This window comes from Chlorocebus sabaeus, chromosome 11, assembly GCF_047675955.1.
Source record: "Chlorocebus sabaeus isolate Y175 chromosome 11, mChlSab1.0.hap1, whole genome shotgun sequence".
Lineage (NCBI taxonomy): Eukaryota > Metazoa > Chordata > Mammalia > Primates > Cercopithecidae > Chlorocebus > Chlorocebus sabaeus.
In genome coordinates this window covers 23,014,161-23,033,395 of record NC_132914.1, presented here as the reverse complement: position 1 = coordinate 23,033,395, position 19,235 = coordinate 23,014,161, and the positions used below count along the sequence as shown (strand labels likewise).

The 19,235-nt window shown below is 36.9% G+C and overlaps 1 protein-coding gene across 2 annotated transcripts in view; it reads left to right on the top strand.

Moving 5' to 3' along the window:
• Positions 1–9,293, top strand: part of ST8SIA1 (ST8 alpha-N-acetyl-neuraminide alpha-2,8-sialyltransferase 1) — a 142,941-nt gene extending 133,648 nt beyond the window's left edge. For both annotated transcript variants that reach the window (XM_037990269.2, XM_007967886.3), the window contains one exon: positions 696–9,293. In XM_037990269.2, coding sequence (XP_037846197.1) covers positions 696–1,182 — 487 coding nt within the window. In that variant the 3' untranslated portion in view covers positions 1,183–9,293. The remainder of the gene's footprint in view (positions 1–695) is intronic.
• Positions 9,294–19,235: the final 9,942 nt, after the last annotated feature.

The window sequence follows — 19,235 nt, the reverse complement described above, 5'->3', positions numbered from 1 at the left end:
ATAGTACTTTATACAAATATGAACATTGTATTTAGAACATTATATTGTACTTATTTGTATCTTTGTTTCTACAACTGCATTAGAATTTCATGTAATCCAAACTGAAAGAACATAGGAAAGTAGAGTTCTTTGGAGCAAGCAATATGGGCAACTCCCTGCATTATTTTGTGATAGTAACAAGCTTTTCTTTTTCCATGTAATATTATAGTTGTAGCATTGAAGAATCTGAATATTTATAGAATCATAGAATTTCAATGGGAAGAGTCATCTTAGAAGTGATTCCTTTGATATGCAGATGAAGGAACCACTCCTGTGCTTACGTTAGACCGCCTAAGTACCTTTCATCAAAATTCCAGCCAACAACCTTTAGGAATTTATGAGAATTAAACCATTTTACATTTCAGGCAGAAACATTCTGGAAGAGAACAAATGTGTAATGCATTTTAGTTCAGAGGGAGCCCCATTAACGAATGTTAACTGTGTTTAAGAAGTTGGGGTCGGGGAAAAGCCAGGCTATTTGATGAGAGATAATTGATAAGTTCAAGGATGATTTTAAATACGAATAAAGTGTTTTTTATGTGTTTCATTGAGATGATTTGAGGTATCACGGTCACCAAAAGACAGCAGAGTGGGTTTTAGTGAGTTTCTTTTTCTCTAGGTTTAATTGAACCAATTTTTTTTTTTTTCCTTAATAGGTTTCAGAACCTTCTGTGGTCCAGAAAGACATTTGTGGACAACATGAAAATCTATAACCACAGTTACATCTACATGCCTGCCTTTTCTATGAAGACAGGAACAGAGCCATCTTTGCGGGTTTATTATACACTGTCAGATGTTGGTGCCAATCAAACAGTGCTGTTTGCCAACCCCAACTTTCTGCGTAGCATTGGAAAGTTCTGGAAAAGTAGAGGAATCCATGCCAAGCGCCTGTCCACAGGACTTTTTCTGGTGAGCGCAGCTCTGGGTCTTTGTGAAGAGGTGGCCATCTATGGCTTCTGGCCCTTCTCTGTGAATATGCATGAGCAGCCCATCAGCCACCACTACTATGATAACGTCTTACCCTTTTCTGGCTTCCATGCCATGCCCGAGGAATTTCTCCAACTCTGGTATCTTCATAAAATCGGTGCACTGAGAATGCAGTTGGACCCATGTGAAGATGCCTCACTCCAGCCCACTTCCTAGGGACAATGGAAGAAGAAAGGACTGAACCAGGGTATTTTTGTTAGGTTTTCTACATGACTCCAAGAGGGAATGGTCAAGTTGTTTCATGGGTTTGCATGGGCCCTTGGAAAAACAGGAAAGGAACGATGAAGATCCAAGCAAAACTTTACTTTCAGTGTTGGCTTGGAGGACAAATAAGAAATGAAACATCCTGTGAAATACTTTATAGCACATGGCAGATTTGCGACTAGTAAAATGCTGGTGAAATGCTGTTGGTAAAGCACATGGTTCAAATCTAGAAGATGCAGTTCAAAAACAAGACAGACTTGAGTTGTTAGGGCTGAGGAACCAATCAATATAGAATAAAGAAAATGTTGGGGTAAAAGTGTTGCTGATTGTCAACACAAACTGGCTTAATATTAATAAGAACCTGTCTTATTAAGACTGGCTTTAGAATTGTAGGTTTTTAAAAAAATTATTATTTATTTTTGCCCTCTTTAGGGGAAGTGGGTGGGTAGATTTAAAAAATCCCTTCCTGAGTAATAAAGATACAAAATGTTACTGCTGATAATTGTGATTTGTTGAGCCACGTCTATATTAACTATAGCTCCCCTCTATTTTTAAAATTTTACATAAGAATTGCTTCTTCCTCTTTTGTCAACTCTACAGAGACAATGTGAAGCATTATTGAATTTAGACTGTGTTGATTCATAGTCTAGATAACAGGAGCCACTTTCCTTCCTCAGAATTTAGGACATAAACCCAATTTTAGGTCTGCATTATGTAAGCCTGTTTGCATTGTCATTTTTATTTTAGTGCAAAAGACTACCAATATGAGTGCATTATTTATTTGTAAATTGGCATAATTGTCTTCATAATTCAATATTCAGAAATACAGTAAAGCACAATGATGGAAAGCTTAGTCTCTGTGGAAGACAGACCAGAAGACAAATCCCTTTTCTATCTACTGTGGCATATTCACTGCAAGATAAAGGACATGTGTGCATACATGCAAGAATGCATATATACAAACATGTAGACACACATACACATACACACACACAAAGTTAAAGTTCATTTCTGTGCAACTATGAAAGCTGAACTCGTATGACCTGGTATGGCAAAAATTTGTAACCAGTGTTGGAGAATCACAAATGTGTTATGCACTATCCATTACATGTTGATATAAGACAACCAAGCTCACTGGTTACTGCACCATAATACCCACAGCAGCACGAGATGCAAGTCTTACCCCCAAATGCTTACCCGGAATGAGCAGAATTATCTTACTCATCCTGATTTTACCCAAAATCTCATGAATGGGCTTGGTGTTGAGCATGGTCACACAAGGTATAGTTTGTACAAGTAAAAAGATGTGAATTAGTAGCTATTTATTTCCTTAGTAGCAGGTAGGACTACTTAGCTTTTTACACTAGCTTTGATACACAGCAAGAAAACTCTACTGACAGATTACAAGCATACAAATGTGTTTACATTTCAGAGAAGGGTAAAGGAAGCCTCTCGTTGTCTTCATACTTTGGAATGTCTTAAGCTAAAATGAGATACTAGAACTCAATTTCTTATTTTAAATGCCACCAAATTTTAGGTAAATTGTACCAAAAAGTTCTAGTTTAATTTTAACAGTAAAAACTTAGCATACCATGTTACTATGTAAACAATAATGGCTGGTATTTTTTGATGGGTTAATTTAACATGACATCAACGTAAGAAAGCCCTTGGCAAAATTCTACATCATTGAAGTAGACCATTTCTAAATGCAATTAAATATTGAAGTTATTATAAAAATTAGCATTTAAAATATGACTTGTTGATAGTGCAGATTATACTGTTACTTAGAAAGTTAAGAATTTGAGAGTATTGATTCTATTGGAGAACTGGTTTGCTATACAGCAACAAAAACGTGAGAATGTACCATGAGGAAACTGTGTTAAATATTCACTTTGAGTGAAACTTTGAATATGTTTCCTCTTTTGAGCTATTATTATGTAGTAGTTACCTAAAAAAGAACACATTTTCACTAGTATACCATTAAAAATGTAAAAGCCTTAACAAAAACACATATAAAAGTTAATAAAGTATGTGTTACTCAGATTAGCACTTTAATTGTTAAAATGTAATTAATGAGCTCCATAAAGCCCATACATCACAGTTCCACTGAAAATATTATCTGAACTATAATATCTTAAACTCGGGAAGTGGAGGTTGCAGTGAGCCAAGATCATGCACTGCACTCCAGCCTGGGTGACAGGGCAAGATCTCACCTCAAAAAAAAAAAAAAAAAAGGAGAAGGAAGGAAGGAAGGAAGGAAGGAAGGAAGGAAGGAAGGAAGGAAGGAAGGAAGGAAGGAAAAGAAAAAATATTGTGTGGAAATTTTTCATCTTGTTATGATGCCTGGGATAGATTTATGTAGTAGATTTATATGTAATTTTTAGTTTACAAATTTGTGAAACTATTTCATGTGGATTCTGAAGGGCAAAACAGAAATGGCCAATGCTGGTGATGTTTGATTAGGCCAGTTCTTCTCAGCTGGGATGATTCCTTATCCCTCTCTGGTGACATTTGGCAATGTCTGGAGACCAGAGACATTTTTTATTTTCATGACTCGAGGGTGCTGATAGCATGTAATTAGTAGAGGTTAGGGATCCTGCTAAAGATCTTACAATGCACAAGTCAGCCTCTCACAACAAAATAATTATCCAGGCTGAGATGTCAGTAGTACCAAGGTTGAGACACCCTGGATTAGACCAAAATGAAATTTTCGTTGTTCCACTTTGTCTTCACTTAAAGATAGACATACACCCTCACAGCATTCAAACTATGACTACAATTTAATGAAAATATTTTCTTAGTGTAGATTACAACTCACTAGATATGCCATACATATGCCTTTTGGCCATAATAGGTTAGATAGAAGTGTGTGTGTGTGTGTGTATGTGTGTGTGTGCTTGTGTCATGAAGTTAGGCATCTCTATCCTTACTGTGTTATGTGTTCCTAAGTAAGGACCTTGCTAGAATCATCCTGTAGAGTGCTCTGGAATACTCTATTATTATTAAGATCTTCAATTCTAAGCTCCCACTATCTTTCTTTGTTTATCTGAAATTAAGACCTTCAGAATTGGGCCTGGTACTTTTCCAGATTTGATCAATTACATTTTGAAATCACTGACCCTTAAAATTCAGCTCCGAAGACACTCAATAAGAAAATCTTTAATCACTTTTGATGATGCACCTGCCAAGAAGGGGCATCTCTTTGTACCATCAGACTAATTTAAAAAATAGTTGTGTGGTCATAAAAATTTGGCTGCTCCATGGGGGCAAAAGGAAGGGTGAAGAGGCTAAAAACTAGTATCCTGATAGGATTTTAGATTTTGTTAGCCTTGATTTGAGAATTGCATTGATTCCAAAGATCATGACTAAGGATGGCCTCTTTAATTTTAATCACACTTCAGTAAAATTAAGATAGGTGAAGGATTAAGTCATTCCATAATTAAGAAAAGTAATGTTTATATGAAAGATTTTTATATGGACAATGACTCACAGACACATATGCTTTGTATAGAGTATTGTGCCAAAAGTTTATACAAAATTGTGCATCTAAACTGCATAATTCTCATGTAAGAAGTTAAGGAAGTGCTCACTGGATTTTGCTTCTGTACAATTCACTTTTATCTGTCTTCACAAGGGTAGGAAGTAAATGATCCCAAATGGCACATGTTCAGACAATACTGTGTTTGGCTTTGTGATGTCTCATGTCTTTCTCTTGGCTAAAAAAATTGCTTAGGCTATATATAACTTGTACCTGAAGCAATCTGGATAACATGGCTTGAAATGGAAAATAACTGAAAAAATCCTGGGATTTTAAATTTGCCAAAAATATCCTTGGATTAGTCAAGGGCTTTACAAGAGTGTTATAGATGATTCAAAATGGAAACAATATTGATACCATTTCTTTTCGTCAGCAGTTATATATTCCAGTTTTGTAACCTTATTGTATACAGTTTTTGATTTCTTTATTAATAGAAAGTCAGCCATCCAGAGTTTTAATTTCTTTGTTTGAAATATCGACTTTGTGAAATTTTTCACAGACAAATCCTTGTCAGGAGGGACCTAAGGGGGAGGGGAACGTTACCAGTCCGCTGAAAACTTTAGGAAATGTTCAATGTGTCGTGTAAATACTTTCCCACCAGCACCAGGTAATATATATTCTCTATGTTTGTAGAATTCCAAAGATCAAGAGCTGTTAAGGACGTTTATATGAACTTGAGGACAAGCTTGTGGAGGAATAAGGACTGAGACTAATATTGTGCTTTTTCTTTCTTTATCTTCCCATCATATAGGTTGACTCTCAGGTTATATGAATTTTGTTGGGCACACATCAGGGCTGGAAGTGGTAGAAGTGGGTTAACAATTTGAAGGTACTTGCAACCTAGGTCAAAGCCTCTAATAAAGTCAGCGGTACATATAACTAGCAACTTCATTCCACTATGTGCTAGGAGGAGGGTGAGGCAAGTTGAAAGGAGGAGATGACCCTAGCCCCACGCTCTCAGGATGTAAAAGGGCAGAGTGGTCTCTACCCTTAACCTTGGCTTTTTAGCACCATCGGTCTCTGTCCTTTCCCAGGAGAGCTGCCTTGGCTCCAAAGTTGAGCTAGTAGCATTGTGACTAGAGAGGTAGTGTGGAAATTCGCTGAGGACCTCAAAATTTTACACTGCCTTAAACTGTTTTGTTTTTGCTTAAACTTGTGCTGTCTAAATTTGGGTGTCTTGTGGCAGAGTCTGATCACCCCGACCTAGTTATAGCCCTGCCAGCCCTGCCAGCAATTCTAAAGTGGAGCTTTTCCCCCTCATTCATATGGATAGTCTGGGTCCTTGAAGCTAGGGAGATATCAAATATTCCACCAGTTTCTACATAGCTTCTTTAAAAGTCCTAGAGACTAACTCACAGGAAGTCTGAAGCCCAGAGCATCTGTTTATAAACTCCTAAATATGAGGCCACAATATTTAGATTGAGCACTACAAAATTTCTATTTTGCAAGTGGAAAGAGACTTGCATCTATAATTGTTGTAGGTTTTTTTCCTTCTATCATAAGAAAATGGATACCATCTGCTTTACCCTCAGCCCAGACTTGTCTTTTGAATTTTTTACATACATCTTAGGGGTGAGAGATTGAAGCAAGAGCATGAATGAAAAGATTATTCAAACATAACACAGCCTCTGCTCACCATTTCAATAAGGGAAAATACATGTTTCTGTTTCCCTCTAATTTGCTTTCTCTGGTGCCAACATTTCTGATTTCTTCTGTCTCTAAAACGTAAGGAATAACTACCATATTATAAATTGACTTACCTTATTATAAATTGACATACCTGTGAGCATTTGCCAGACAGTCAAAGCCCATGACTATAACCTTTTAAAGCACAGAAGAGGAATTATATTTTATGGTCACTCTTCTGTGTTTCTATTGATCTCTATATTGTGCTACAATTCTTTCACATAATTTTTTTCTTGTTGAAGCTGTGGGATATAAGCAATGATGCCAAGCTGTCTGAGAATTTTATAGAATAATACCCAAATATATTGATCCTGCCTCTTTCTGCTTCTATGTAATTAAACTTTCTCTTAATGTTTATTTTTAAAATATATGCTTTGCACAATACCGATAAACATCTAAGAGATGTGATTTAATCCAAGGCAGAGAAAACTAAGAATCAGTTAATGTCTATTTTATCTGCAGAGTAAGAAAAACAGAAAATTGTAATAAAAAAAGGTTTAACCAAACTGAAAAAAAAGGAGGGAGATCTTGTTTTAATTTGAAAGGATGATTGGGAGTGATCTCAGAAGAGAGTTCAGCAGGAAGCAAGAAAGAGGCTGTTGACCTTGAGCGGAGCCTCAAGAATGGAACTTTTTTGAAATATTTTAAAGGGAATGTCTTGTCATCCAGCTGTTATGGTTAATAATGGATAGTTTTCTCTCTCTGGGTGAGGCTTATCCATTGCACACCTGATATGCTGACCCCTGCGATTTCCCCAAATGTGGGAAAGTTGCCCGCCTAATTTGTGGTAATGGGGGACTGTGAGTTCCTGCTTTCCCCTGGTTACAAAAAACAAAAAAACGAGAGAGAGAAAGAGAGAGAGAAGATGCTAGAGGAAGCAGTGTGACAGCCAGATTGTGAGAAGCTGACGGAGAGAACAGAGTGGTACCTGCTTACCCACTCGGACCATGATAGTCTCAAGGCTCCACCCTTTGCTGTCCATTTCCGAGTGGTGCTCTCCCGGGAGTTTGATCTCAGTGAAACAACACTCCTGTTTTCTTTTTCTTTTTTTGTTGAGACGGAGTTTTTTGCTCTTGTTGCCCAGGCTGGAGTGCAATGGCGTGATCTCGGCTCACCGCAACCTTCGCCTCCCAGGTTCAAGCGATTCTCCTGCCTCAGCCTCTGGAGTAGTTGGGATTACAGGCATGCGCCGCCTCGCCCGGATAATTTCGTATTTGTAGCAGAGACGGAGTTTCTCCATGTTGGTCAGGATGGTCTCAAACTCCTGACCTCAGGTGATCCGCCCGCCTCAGCCTCCCAAAGTGCTGGGATTATAGGCGTGAGCCACCGCGCCCAGCCCCACGCTCCTGTTTTCATAGCCTTTTTTTGTCTGTACTTTGGCACATATTCCCCAAATAAGATTATTATTTAGATCTCCTGTCATGTTGAGGCAGTGATAGCAGGAAGTGTCAGGCTGACCCTCACCCTTGGAAAGTGGGCTATGCATAGCTAGAGTTAGAACAGGGGGTTCTAACTTTGCCTCCACAATTACTTCAGTAACAGGCTTTTGTATCCAAGATTACTTAAGCTGACTTAGATGCAATTTCTAGTGTATACAACATACACACATAAGCCCTTTACCCGTGGAGAAGAGGGAGATGACTGATTCAGTGGGAGTGGGAAGCGGCAGAGGGTGCCTTAACTTTTTCTGGCTTGACCCCTACTTCCTTATGTGTTTCCTTCGTGTACCTCTGTCACTTTAGAGATGTAACCATGTCTGTTCCAAGTTGTATCATTATTATCAAGAAGTCCTATAAATGTAGCAAATGTGACTATTTTATAGAAATGAACAATAGTATATAGGCCTTGGAGAAGTCTGATAATAGTATGTAAATATCCTTTATTGAAGTTGTAGAACCTTCTAGAAGGAAGCTCTTTAGGTGATAACTGCAAGAGGATTAATGTTTGTTTCTCCAGCAAACACCAGAAGCAAGGAATCAAACTCACTGCTTTTCATTCAGTCTTCAGCACCGCTGGGCTCTCTTGTTGATAGGTTCCTATAGACACTCCCCTTATAACTAATATTCAGGATTCACAATTTAGGATGACTGATGGCCACTAGGGTACATCTTAGAGACACTAGAGAGAAGAGAACAAATACAGTTCCATCAAAAAGGCTGCTTAATCTTTAACAAGTCTGAAATATTACTAGAATTCCAGTTACCGTGCAGCATAGTTGGTCTAAAAGCACTGGGGAAGAAAGATGTCTTTTTGGTCTTTTTAACTCTATTATGGCATATTTTAATATTATTCCACATGTGTGCAAATTGTTTCTCAAGAGCAAAGTTTGAGGCTGGAGATAAGAAAAATTTAAACATCATTTTTTCTCATATAATATAATCTGACTACTAATTCATGGATATAATAATTCTGGGAAAAAAATTTAGATTAGACTATAAAATTGAAATCACCTTTGAAGAGTATATGGAATTGCTTCTTTCTATTAAAGCCAATCTCCATTGGCAGAAAGTGTGGAGAAAATCAGTGTGCTTCAATTCTTTTTGTAGAATTTCATATAAAATGTTGCAGGTAAAAAAGAAAACTTTAATTGGTACTTTCTACAGTGTGACTAGAAAAATTAGTATCTATCTCTGTTGGTTCTGCTGACTTGCTTCTTTCCACCCAATCTAAATGCAATGTCATAGGAGGAGGTTTGCTGTAAAAACATGTCTTTTTCTTTGGTGTGTTCATTGTAATTATGGCTGGCAGTGAGAAGGTTCAGTAAGTCTCAATTTCTCTACCTCCCTTACTTGGAGAAAATTTGTAAATGTATCCTGTGAATAAAATGATTTTTTTTATAGCTTGTGAAGTCTTTTTATTTTCCAGAATTAAATGGGTGATGCTCTTTCATTTTCTATTCCTGCTTTATTTTGCATCCATATCAGCTACACTGATATTTTTTCTTACAGATTAAAAGTCATGAGACTTAGTGAGGAAATCATTTTAGAAATACTGGATTATAATTGCTAGAATATAAGAACACCATTGGTACTTCTTATGTGGATGAAAGGACTATCTATAGGGCAAACTAGAAAGAAAACTGAGCATTTATTTAATATGATTAATGTAGATGAGGCTAGTTTTTCCAGTGATAAAACTTCTCCTTTTTGTCAATATCAGTATGTGTGTCCAAGAGATACTTTAATACATTCCTAACAAGATGCAATACATTTAGATTCCCCTTCTCCACATATGGGTGACTTTCAAAGCCCAAGTGTGCCTTTTTGTCTGAATTATTTAGATAATTGCTTCAAACTCCCATTTCCCTTGGGCGCTGTTGGCCCAGTTCTGCCAGACTCTTCCTCAAAGGGAGTGACATCAGGAAATGTGACCTTGATCCATCCTTTATTATACATTTCTCCTCAGAAATTGATCAAGGTACTCTGTACAGATCTCCTTATTAATTCTCTGACTTCATTCTCACACGACACAGCTTTTTGGGCTACAGCTATTTTAAGAAAGGACATTCTATTACCTAATGGAAAATCTACATGGTGTTTAGCTGAATCACTTGGAAACAAATGCAAAGCTCCAGTATAAATGTTGGTTACCCTAACCTATCCTCAGACCATATGAGGAAAACAGACTCAACTTGTTTTCACCAACTATCATTAAGTCCCCAAATCTAGATTTGACTGAGTCCTGCTCTTCTACTTTGTTTCGATTTGAGCATTCCAAAACAGATATGAAGACTCCAAAGGCATTAATTACTCAAGAATTCCCCCTAAACCTAAAAGGAGGATAATTATAAATCACAGACTATATTTTTGCTTGAAAACTTATTATTTGGGATATACAGTTAGATTCCTGATGATATGAACAATTATAGATGTAGAAGGATTGACTTCATTTATAATTTATATTATTCCATTTTATGAGCATTTAGAAGTATAAGAAAACAAGTTCTTTGTTTCTTTTATATAGATAGAGTAAAAGTTATTTCTTTCCTTCTCAATAGTCATGAATTCTGCGCAGGAATTAAAAAGTCACCCTCAATACTTGGGAACATTTTCATGGTTAACAGTGCAATCAAATGTTAGGTTAAAAGGCAATCAAGAATTTGTGGGTCTCAAGATAGATGTCAGTCAAGGAGATTCCAACCTTTGCATATGGGGGCAAGGGAGACAGTAGGAATAAGCTACAAGTGTTCATTGGGTGGGAGCACTGTGATCAATTTCCTACCAGGCAGATTACTGATCTCTAGAAAGAGAATGCTTCTCTACCAAGGGTTTAACATTAGCTTTTGCTATTGTTCATTGGGCACTTGGCAGTGGTGGAAGCCAGATTATCATTAGTCTTTGATGTGGATTCCATGCATAACCTCCATACCTGTTACCAAAACCACTTTGTATAGAAGTCCATTGAGAAAGTAGTGAAGTAATTGAGAAAAGAGACCAGCTGATAGCCCCTCAACACACTGTTTAGTCTGGGCCTCTTATAAACGTTATGACTGCAGTAGTGAGGTTAATTTCTGGAGTGGTTTTCAATGCGTTCTATCCTGGAGCACATAATAATTTATTAGAACTGAACTAGATATGTATTCCAGATTTGCCTTTCCGGTTCTCAGTGCTTCTGCCAGCATGGCTATCTATGAACTTACAGAGTGACTCATTTACCATATTGACATCATGTACAACATATAATATCCTTCTGACCAAGGAACACACATTTTATGGCTAAAGAAATGTACCAAGGAACTAATTCCCATGGAACTAGCTTGCATTAGTATTATTCTTTTTCTTTTTTTTTTTTTTTTTTTTTTTTTTGAGACGGAGTCAGTGGCCCAGGCTGGAGTGCAGTGGCCGGATCTCGGCTCACTGCAAACTCCGCCTCCCGAGTTCACGCCATTCTCCTGCCTCAGCCTCCAGAGTAGCTGGGACTACAGGCGCCCGCCACCACGCCCGGGTAGTCGGCTAGTTTTTGTATTTTTTTTTTTTTTTAGTAGAGATGGGGTTTCACCGTGTTAGCCAGGATGATCTCGATCTTCTGACCTCTTGATCCGCCCGTCTCGGCCTCCCAAAGTGCTGAGATTACAGGCTTGAGCCACCGCGCCCGGCCTAGTATTATTCTTTACCGTATCATATAGAACATACATTATCAACAGGAGAGATACTGCCCCCTAAAAAGGCAAAAATTGGTTTTAGGGAGTGTGATCTGAGAGACCAAGTTAGGTGCCTTTTTATCAATCCGGACAGACCTAAAGATTAAGGAAACAAAGTGAACCTATGGGAGGAGGATTCAGGGTCTGACTGGCATGACACATTTCTAAATTCCTACAAGAATAACCACACTCTCACCACTCACCAACCTCCTTAACAATAAGAACTTTCAGGCAAGTTATCCTAACTCTGATTTACAACCCAGACCACTGCAACTCTGATTGGACAGGGGATCAGCCTTATAAACAGTCTCTTCTGATAAGCTACTGCAGACCTTAAGCCAGGTTCAGCAGCTTATAAAGGCTACGCACAAACTCTTTGCATCCTATACTTCACCTTTTGATGTAAAGAGCCAAATTCCACCTCATTTTAATGCTAAAACTCAGCCCCAAAGTGAACACGGCTGTATGTTATGTGGATGTTTGCCCATCATGCATGTACTCTGCTCCCCTCATAAATATGTGTAGCTTTCCCTTCAAACCCGCTGAATATTTGTGACTGTACAAACCTTGCCAGGCATATAACCCAACCTGTCTTTTCCCTCTGCAAAGACAGAGCACCTTTGGTCTATGCTGGAGACTTTCTCTTCCTGGCTTGCAAACCAATATTGCTAATAAAACTCTCCTTTCTACTATCTAGCCATCCGGGTATCTTTTGAATGACAGAGGTTTAAAAAAAATTAGATACTATAATGGTTAGGAAAAAATATCTTAAAAGTTTATTTGGGTGATAATTTTAAAAAGTTTGAGGAACACTGATCTAGAAGTGTCTGCCTTACACAAAGTTATCATGGCCTAATAGGGACTCATTTTTAAGGACCATCTGAGAGACAATGTTGGGAGTATGGGGTGCCATCTTATAGGATGTGGTGTATGTTTTGCTCAGTGACTAGTTTCTCCCATTATATGTTTGGGTTGTATTTAGAATATCTGGATCTGGGAATCAAGGGATGGAAGTAGAAGAGGCTCCACAAGTTGTGATACATTGTGCTTTTACCATTTTTTAAATCAGAATATTATCTAATTATCTTGTGATTTTTCTTTTAATCAATTGTTACTTAGTATATTTTAAATTTCCAAATATATGGAAGATTTTCTGGTATCTTTTTGTTATCTCTTTCTCATTTAATTCTGGCATGACCAGAGACTATATTATGTGTGATTTTATTTTCTAAAATTTATTAAGAATTATTTTATGGCACAGGTTCCAGGAGTACTTTAAAGGAACATCCATTCTGTAGTTCTTGGCAATAGTGTACTGAAAGTGTTTATTAGGTCAAGTAGGGATGATCCTTGAACAATGTAAAGGTTAGGGGTGCCGACCCCGATGCATTTGAAAATCGACATGTATCTTTTGATTCCCCCAAAACTTAACTACTGATAGCCTACTGTTGACCAGAGACCGTACCAATAACATAAACAGTTGATTAACAAATATTTTGCATATGTATATAAAAAATATACTGTATTCTTACAATAAAGTAAGCTAGAGAATAGGAAATGTTATTAAGAAAATTATAAAAAACAGAAAGCATATTTACTATTCATTAAGTGGATCATCAAAAAGGTCTTCCTCCTCATCCCCTTAATGTTGGGCAGACTGAGGAGGACAAGGAACAGGAGGGATTGATCTTGCTATTTCAGGCTGGCAAAGATGGAAGAAAATCCTCATATAAGTAGATCTGCGCTGTTCAAACTTACGCTGTTCAAGGGTCAACTGTACACCCTTACTGATATATTTTATCTATTTGCTCCATTAACTATAGAAAAAAAGTAAAGTCTCTAAGTATGATATGCCAATTTCTCCTTTTAGTTCTATACATTTTAGTTTTATTGAATTTACTTTGAAATTTATTATAAGTTTCATTCATTGAGGAGTCTGACTTCCAGATCAAACTCCTATCTGCAATTCTTCCTGTCTGATCACAGACAATTATAAGGCTTTGTCTAGCAGGCCTAATGGAGAGAAGCTGCTCTCCTGTATTATTTTGTTTTTGAATTACTATAAAGAAATATCTGAGGTTGGGTCATTTATTAAGAAAAGAAGTTTAATTGGCTCATGGTTCTGCAGGCTGTACAAGCATGGCACCAACATCTGCTTGGCTTCTGGTGAGGGCCTCAGGAAGCTTATAATCATGTCGAAAGGCAAAGCACAAAGCAGGAGCAAGCCCATCACATGGGAAGAGTGGGAGCAGGGTGGGAGGTACCACACACTTTTAAACAACCAGATCTGGTGTGAACTTGGAGTGAGAACTCAGTTATTACCAAGGGGACGGTGCTAAATCATTCACATGAGTTTTGTCCCCATCAAACAAACACCACCCACCAGGCCCCACCTCCAATACTGGGAGTCACATTTCAACATGAGATTTGGAGATGACAAACATCCAAACCATATCACCTCCTCACACCTTGGTGCATAGCCAATTCATCAGTTTTCTAGAGTGAGTTGCAGTCAAGGACTTAGGACTCTTAGGAGAGCCATGCTTATATGCATATTGGTATTCCTAACCCAACGCCTTCATGTAGAGGCCTTTTTTCAGGGGACATTGTTGAGACACTTCTCCACTTTGACTCAGTATCTTTCCACTGCTAGAAGACTTGCCCTCTCTTCTTCCCCCTGGCCCATAGGTCCACAAAGAGAGAAAGAGCCTTTTGTTTAGGATTCCTTGGCATTGAGACAATTCCCCCATCTACACTGCATTCAGTTAACTCTCGCCCAGTACCATTCCATGAGGAAAAACTACACCCCAGTAAACTGGTACCTCCTGCTTGCAGGGTCATAGTAAGTAAATAAAGGCTGGATTGTCGCTTTCAGTTGGCTTATTGTCCTGATTGACCAACACTTGATGGCTCGAAATACACGTTGAAGATTGTTATATTTTCCTTATGAATTGGCCCTTTTATTCTTAACTTTTATAACAATATAAGTATTATCATATGAATAAGTATCAAAATAATTACATGTATTTTTATTTTTTACTTTTTTTGTAATACTCTGTTTTGAAGTCTACATCAACATTAATGAAAACTTACAAAAATTTTTACGGTTAATATTTACCTGGTGTATCTTTTTCTATCCTTTTACTTTGAGCTTACTGTAGTTATTCTATTTTTGCAATGTATCTCTTGTATGCAGCATAGTTAGGTCTTGTTTTTCTTTTTTATCTCTTTCAACAATCTTTGCCCTTTAAATGAGGCATTTATCACTATTATATTTAATGCAATTGTTGATATTGATGGATTTAAGTCTATCATTTTATTACAGTCATGTTTAGTGGTGGGATACATTATGAGAAATGAGTTATGTGATTTCATCATTGTGCAAACATCATAGCGTGTACTTATGCAAACCTAGATGCTACAGCCGACTACACACCTGTGCTATATGTGTGTAGCTGATTGCCCCTAGACTAGAAACCTGTACAGAATGATACTCTATTAAATACTGTAGGCAATGGGAAGATAATGGTAAGTATTTGTGTATCTAAACACAGAAAAGATACAGTAAATATATGGTATAAAAGATTTAAAAATGGTATATCTATATAGAGCATTTACCATGTGAAACTTACAGTACTGGAAGTTGCTCTGGGTCCGTCAATGAGTGAATGTGAAGGCCTAGGACATTACTGTCCACTACTGTAGACTTTACAAACAATGTACACTTAGGCTGTACTAAATTTACAATCTTATGGGACCAATGTCATATATGCAGTTCATCACTGACAGAAATAATGTTGTATGGTGCATAACTTTGTTTTTTATTGGTTTTCCTCTGTTCTTTTTGCCTTTCATGATGCTTTCTTGCCTTTTTTTAGATTAATCTTTTTTTTTAAACTATATTTTTATCTGTTGCTCTAGGGATTATAATATGCATCTTTAATCATAGATAACATGAATTAATATTATACTACTTCTCAAATAAGGTTATATTAGTATGTCACATTACTCTGTCTCCCGATCCTTTTTCCTATTGCCATGTGTATTATTCCTATATATTTGATTAATTCCATAATATAACATTGTTGTTTTTTGTTTTAAAAATATAGATGCCTTTCAAAGAAATTAGAATATGAAAATACACTTTTGTTTATATACCCCTTTATGTATAGATCTATTGCTTTTAATCCTTTCTGTAGAAATGATACGATTTCTCAACAGCCTAAGAACTTCCTTTAGCTTTTCTTGTAGTGCTGGTAACAAGTTCTCTCTACTTTTTTTGTTTTCTTTTCTTTTCTGTTTTTTTCCTTTGAGACACGTACTCCCTATGTTGTTTATGCTAGTCTCAAACTCCTGGGTGCAAGTGATCCTCCCACCTTAGCCTCCCACAGTGCAAGGATTACAGGCATGAGCTCCCACACATGGCCTCTCTCAGCTTTTGTTTACCTGAAAATGTCTATAGTTCACTTTCATTTTTGAAGTATATTTTATTTGCTATAGAATTCTAGCTTGACAGGTTTTCTTTCAGCTTATTAAATATATTATCCCATTGTCTTCCAGTTTACCATGTTTCTGAAGATTTTGCTGGAATTATCACCATTGTATTATAGGTGACGTTTGCTTTTGCTTTCACCCTCTAACTTCTTTTAAGGTTTTCTTTTTCCCCCCAGCAGACTAGAGCCTCTGCTTTATTGAGGTAAATACAAAATAGTTAAAGCATGGTATTTTTCAAGTGGATTAACTGCAGCCACCAATAATGTCATTTTGTTTCTTTCTCTTTTCTTTTGGTAGAAGGGCAAGAGTCCTAAAATGCTCAATGAGCCAACTAATGCTGCTGATGTATTCAATTAGATTCGAAGTAAGGACAAAACACCAGAAACATAAAATCTATGATTCTTTGCAAATTCATAGAGATTCAAAGGAAAAGAAACACTACGATTTCGGTTTTGAACAAAACGAGAGATTATTTCAGAGATGATCTGATCAAAATACTCTACATTACAGATGAGTCAATTTCAAGTTACAGAGGCACAAGCGACTTCTGAAGTACAGTCACCAGACACATATTTTAAAAAGAAAAAGTTTAGTTTTGCAGATGAATAATGTGTGCATAGATAATTTAATAAAAGAAAATTTATAAATCATTAGAGGAAACTGCTTTACTATTATTATTCCTAGTTTATTAATAATTTTTTGTAGTACTGAACTATACAGATAGAGGCCTTGTATTTTAGGGTGCTTTTTTTCATTTAGGTTTCAGCATTTTGATAGAGATTTAACAGTAGTATCTGCAGTTCCAGGTATCACTAGAATGTGCAAAAACCATGTAATTCCTTTGTGTGTGTGGGTGGGCAGGAGGAGGTGATACCCTATTTTTTAGATTCACAGAAAAATTGAGGAGAAAGTACAGAGATTTCCCAAATACTCTCTGTCCCCACACATGCAGACCTTCCCCCGTTATCAACATCTCCCACCAGAGTTGTACATTTTTTACAAGTAGTGAGCCCTACATTGACCAAGTTATCACCCAACATCCATAGTTTACATTATGGTTCACTCTTAGTGTTATAAAATTCTTTGGGTTTGGACAAATGTATAAGGACATGTTTCCACCATTGTCATGCCCTTTATCGTATGTTACTCTGTATCATAAAGGGTAGGTTCACTGCCCTATAGGTTTTTCATGCTCTGTCTATTCTTTCCTCCCTCCCACCTACTCTCTGGTAACCACTGGTCTTTTTACTATCTCAGTAGTTTTGACTCCTCCAGAATGTCATATAGTTGAATCATAGTGTATACCCTTTTCAGACTGGCTTCCGTCACTCAGCAATATGCATTTAAGGTTTCCTTTGTGTCTTTTAATGGCTTGATCACCATTTCTTTTTAGCACTTAATAGTATTCTATTGTCTGAATATACCACAGTTTATTTATTCATTTACCTACTGAAGGACATCTTTGTTGGTTCTAAGTTTTTATAATGAATTAAGAATAAACATTTAAATATAAATAAAGCTGGTAAAAACATCTGAGTTCAGGTTTTTGTGTAGACATAAGTTTTCAACTATTTTGGATAAACATCAAGGAGCACAATTACTGTATTATATGGTTAGAGTACATTTAATTTTGCAAGAAACTGGCAAATTGTATTCCAAAGTGGCTGTACTATTTTATAGTCATTTCCACCAGCATTGAATGAAAGTTTCTGTTGCTCCACATCCTCACCAGCATTAATGTTACTGCTTTAGATTTTGACCATTCCATAAGTGTGTAGTGATATCTCACTGTTATTTTAATTTGCACTTGTCGGATGAAAAATGATGTGGAGCATCTTTTCATATGCTGTTTGTCATCTGTATAGTCTATTTGGTGAGGTGTCTGTTAAGGTCTTTGGTCCATTTTTAACTGGGTTATTGGTGTTATTGTTGAGTTTTAAGATTTTGTACGTTTTGAATAATACTCTTTTATTGGTTTTGTCTTTTTGCAATTATTTTCTCTCAAGCTCTTTCTAGTTTCCTATGGGGGAAGCTTAACTCATTGATTTTTAGATCTTTCTTCTTTTCTTTTCCTTTCCTTTCCTTACCATATATATATATATATATATATTTTTTTTTTTTTTTTTTTTTTTTTTTTTTTTGAGACAGGGTTTCCCTTTGTCACTCAGTTTGGAGGACAGTGGTGCAATCTTGGCTCACTGCAACCTCTGCTTCCCAAGCTCAAATGATCCTCCCACGTCAGCCTCCCAAGCAGCTGGGAATACAGGTTTGCGCCACTGTGCCGGGCTAATTTTTGTATTTTTTGTAGAGATGAAGTTTCGCCATGTTGCTCAAGATGGTCTCAAACTCCTGAGCTCAAGCAATCTGCTCACCTTGGTCTCCCAAAGTGCTAGGATTATGGGCGTGAGCCACTGCACCTGGCCCTTCTTTTCTAATGTATGTATTCAGTGCTATAAATATCATTCTAAGCAGTTCTTTTACTTCATCCCATAAATTTTGATACATTGTGTTTTCATTTTCATTTAGCTTAAAATATTTTTAAATTTCCCCTTGCAATTTCTTCTTTGACCCATGTGTTATTTAAAAGTATGAACCTAACAATATAGCATCAAAATAAATGAGGCAAAAACTAATAGAGCAGTCCAGACATTTTAATCTGCAAGCATTTGGGGGATTTTTCAGCTAGCTTTCTATTATTGATTTCTAGTTTAATTCCACTGTGGTCTGAGAGAAGACATTGTATAATTTCTGTGCTTTTAAAATGTGTTAAGGTGTGATTTATGGTCCAAAATGTAGTATATCTTGGTGAGTGTTCCAGAGGAGTTTGAGAGAATGTGTATTTTGCTGTTGTTAGATGAAGCAATCTATAAATACCTAGATATCCAGGTGATTCATTGTGTTGGGTTCAACTGTGTTCTTACTGGCTTTCTGTCTGCTAGATCTGCCATTTCTGATACAGGAATATTGAAATCTTTAACTATCATAACAGATTCATCTATTTTTCCTTTCTGTTTGATTAGCTTTTTAAAAATTATTTATTTATCTCTTTAGAGACACAGTCTTGCTCTGTCACCCAGGCTGGCGTGCAGTGGTACAATCATAGTTCACTGCAGCCTCTATCTCTTGGGCTCCAGTGATCCTCGTACC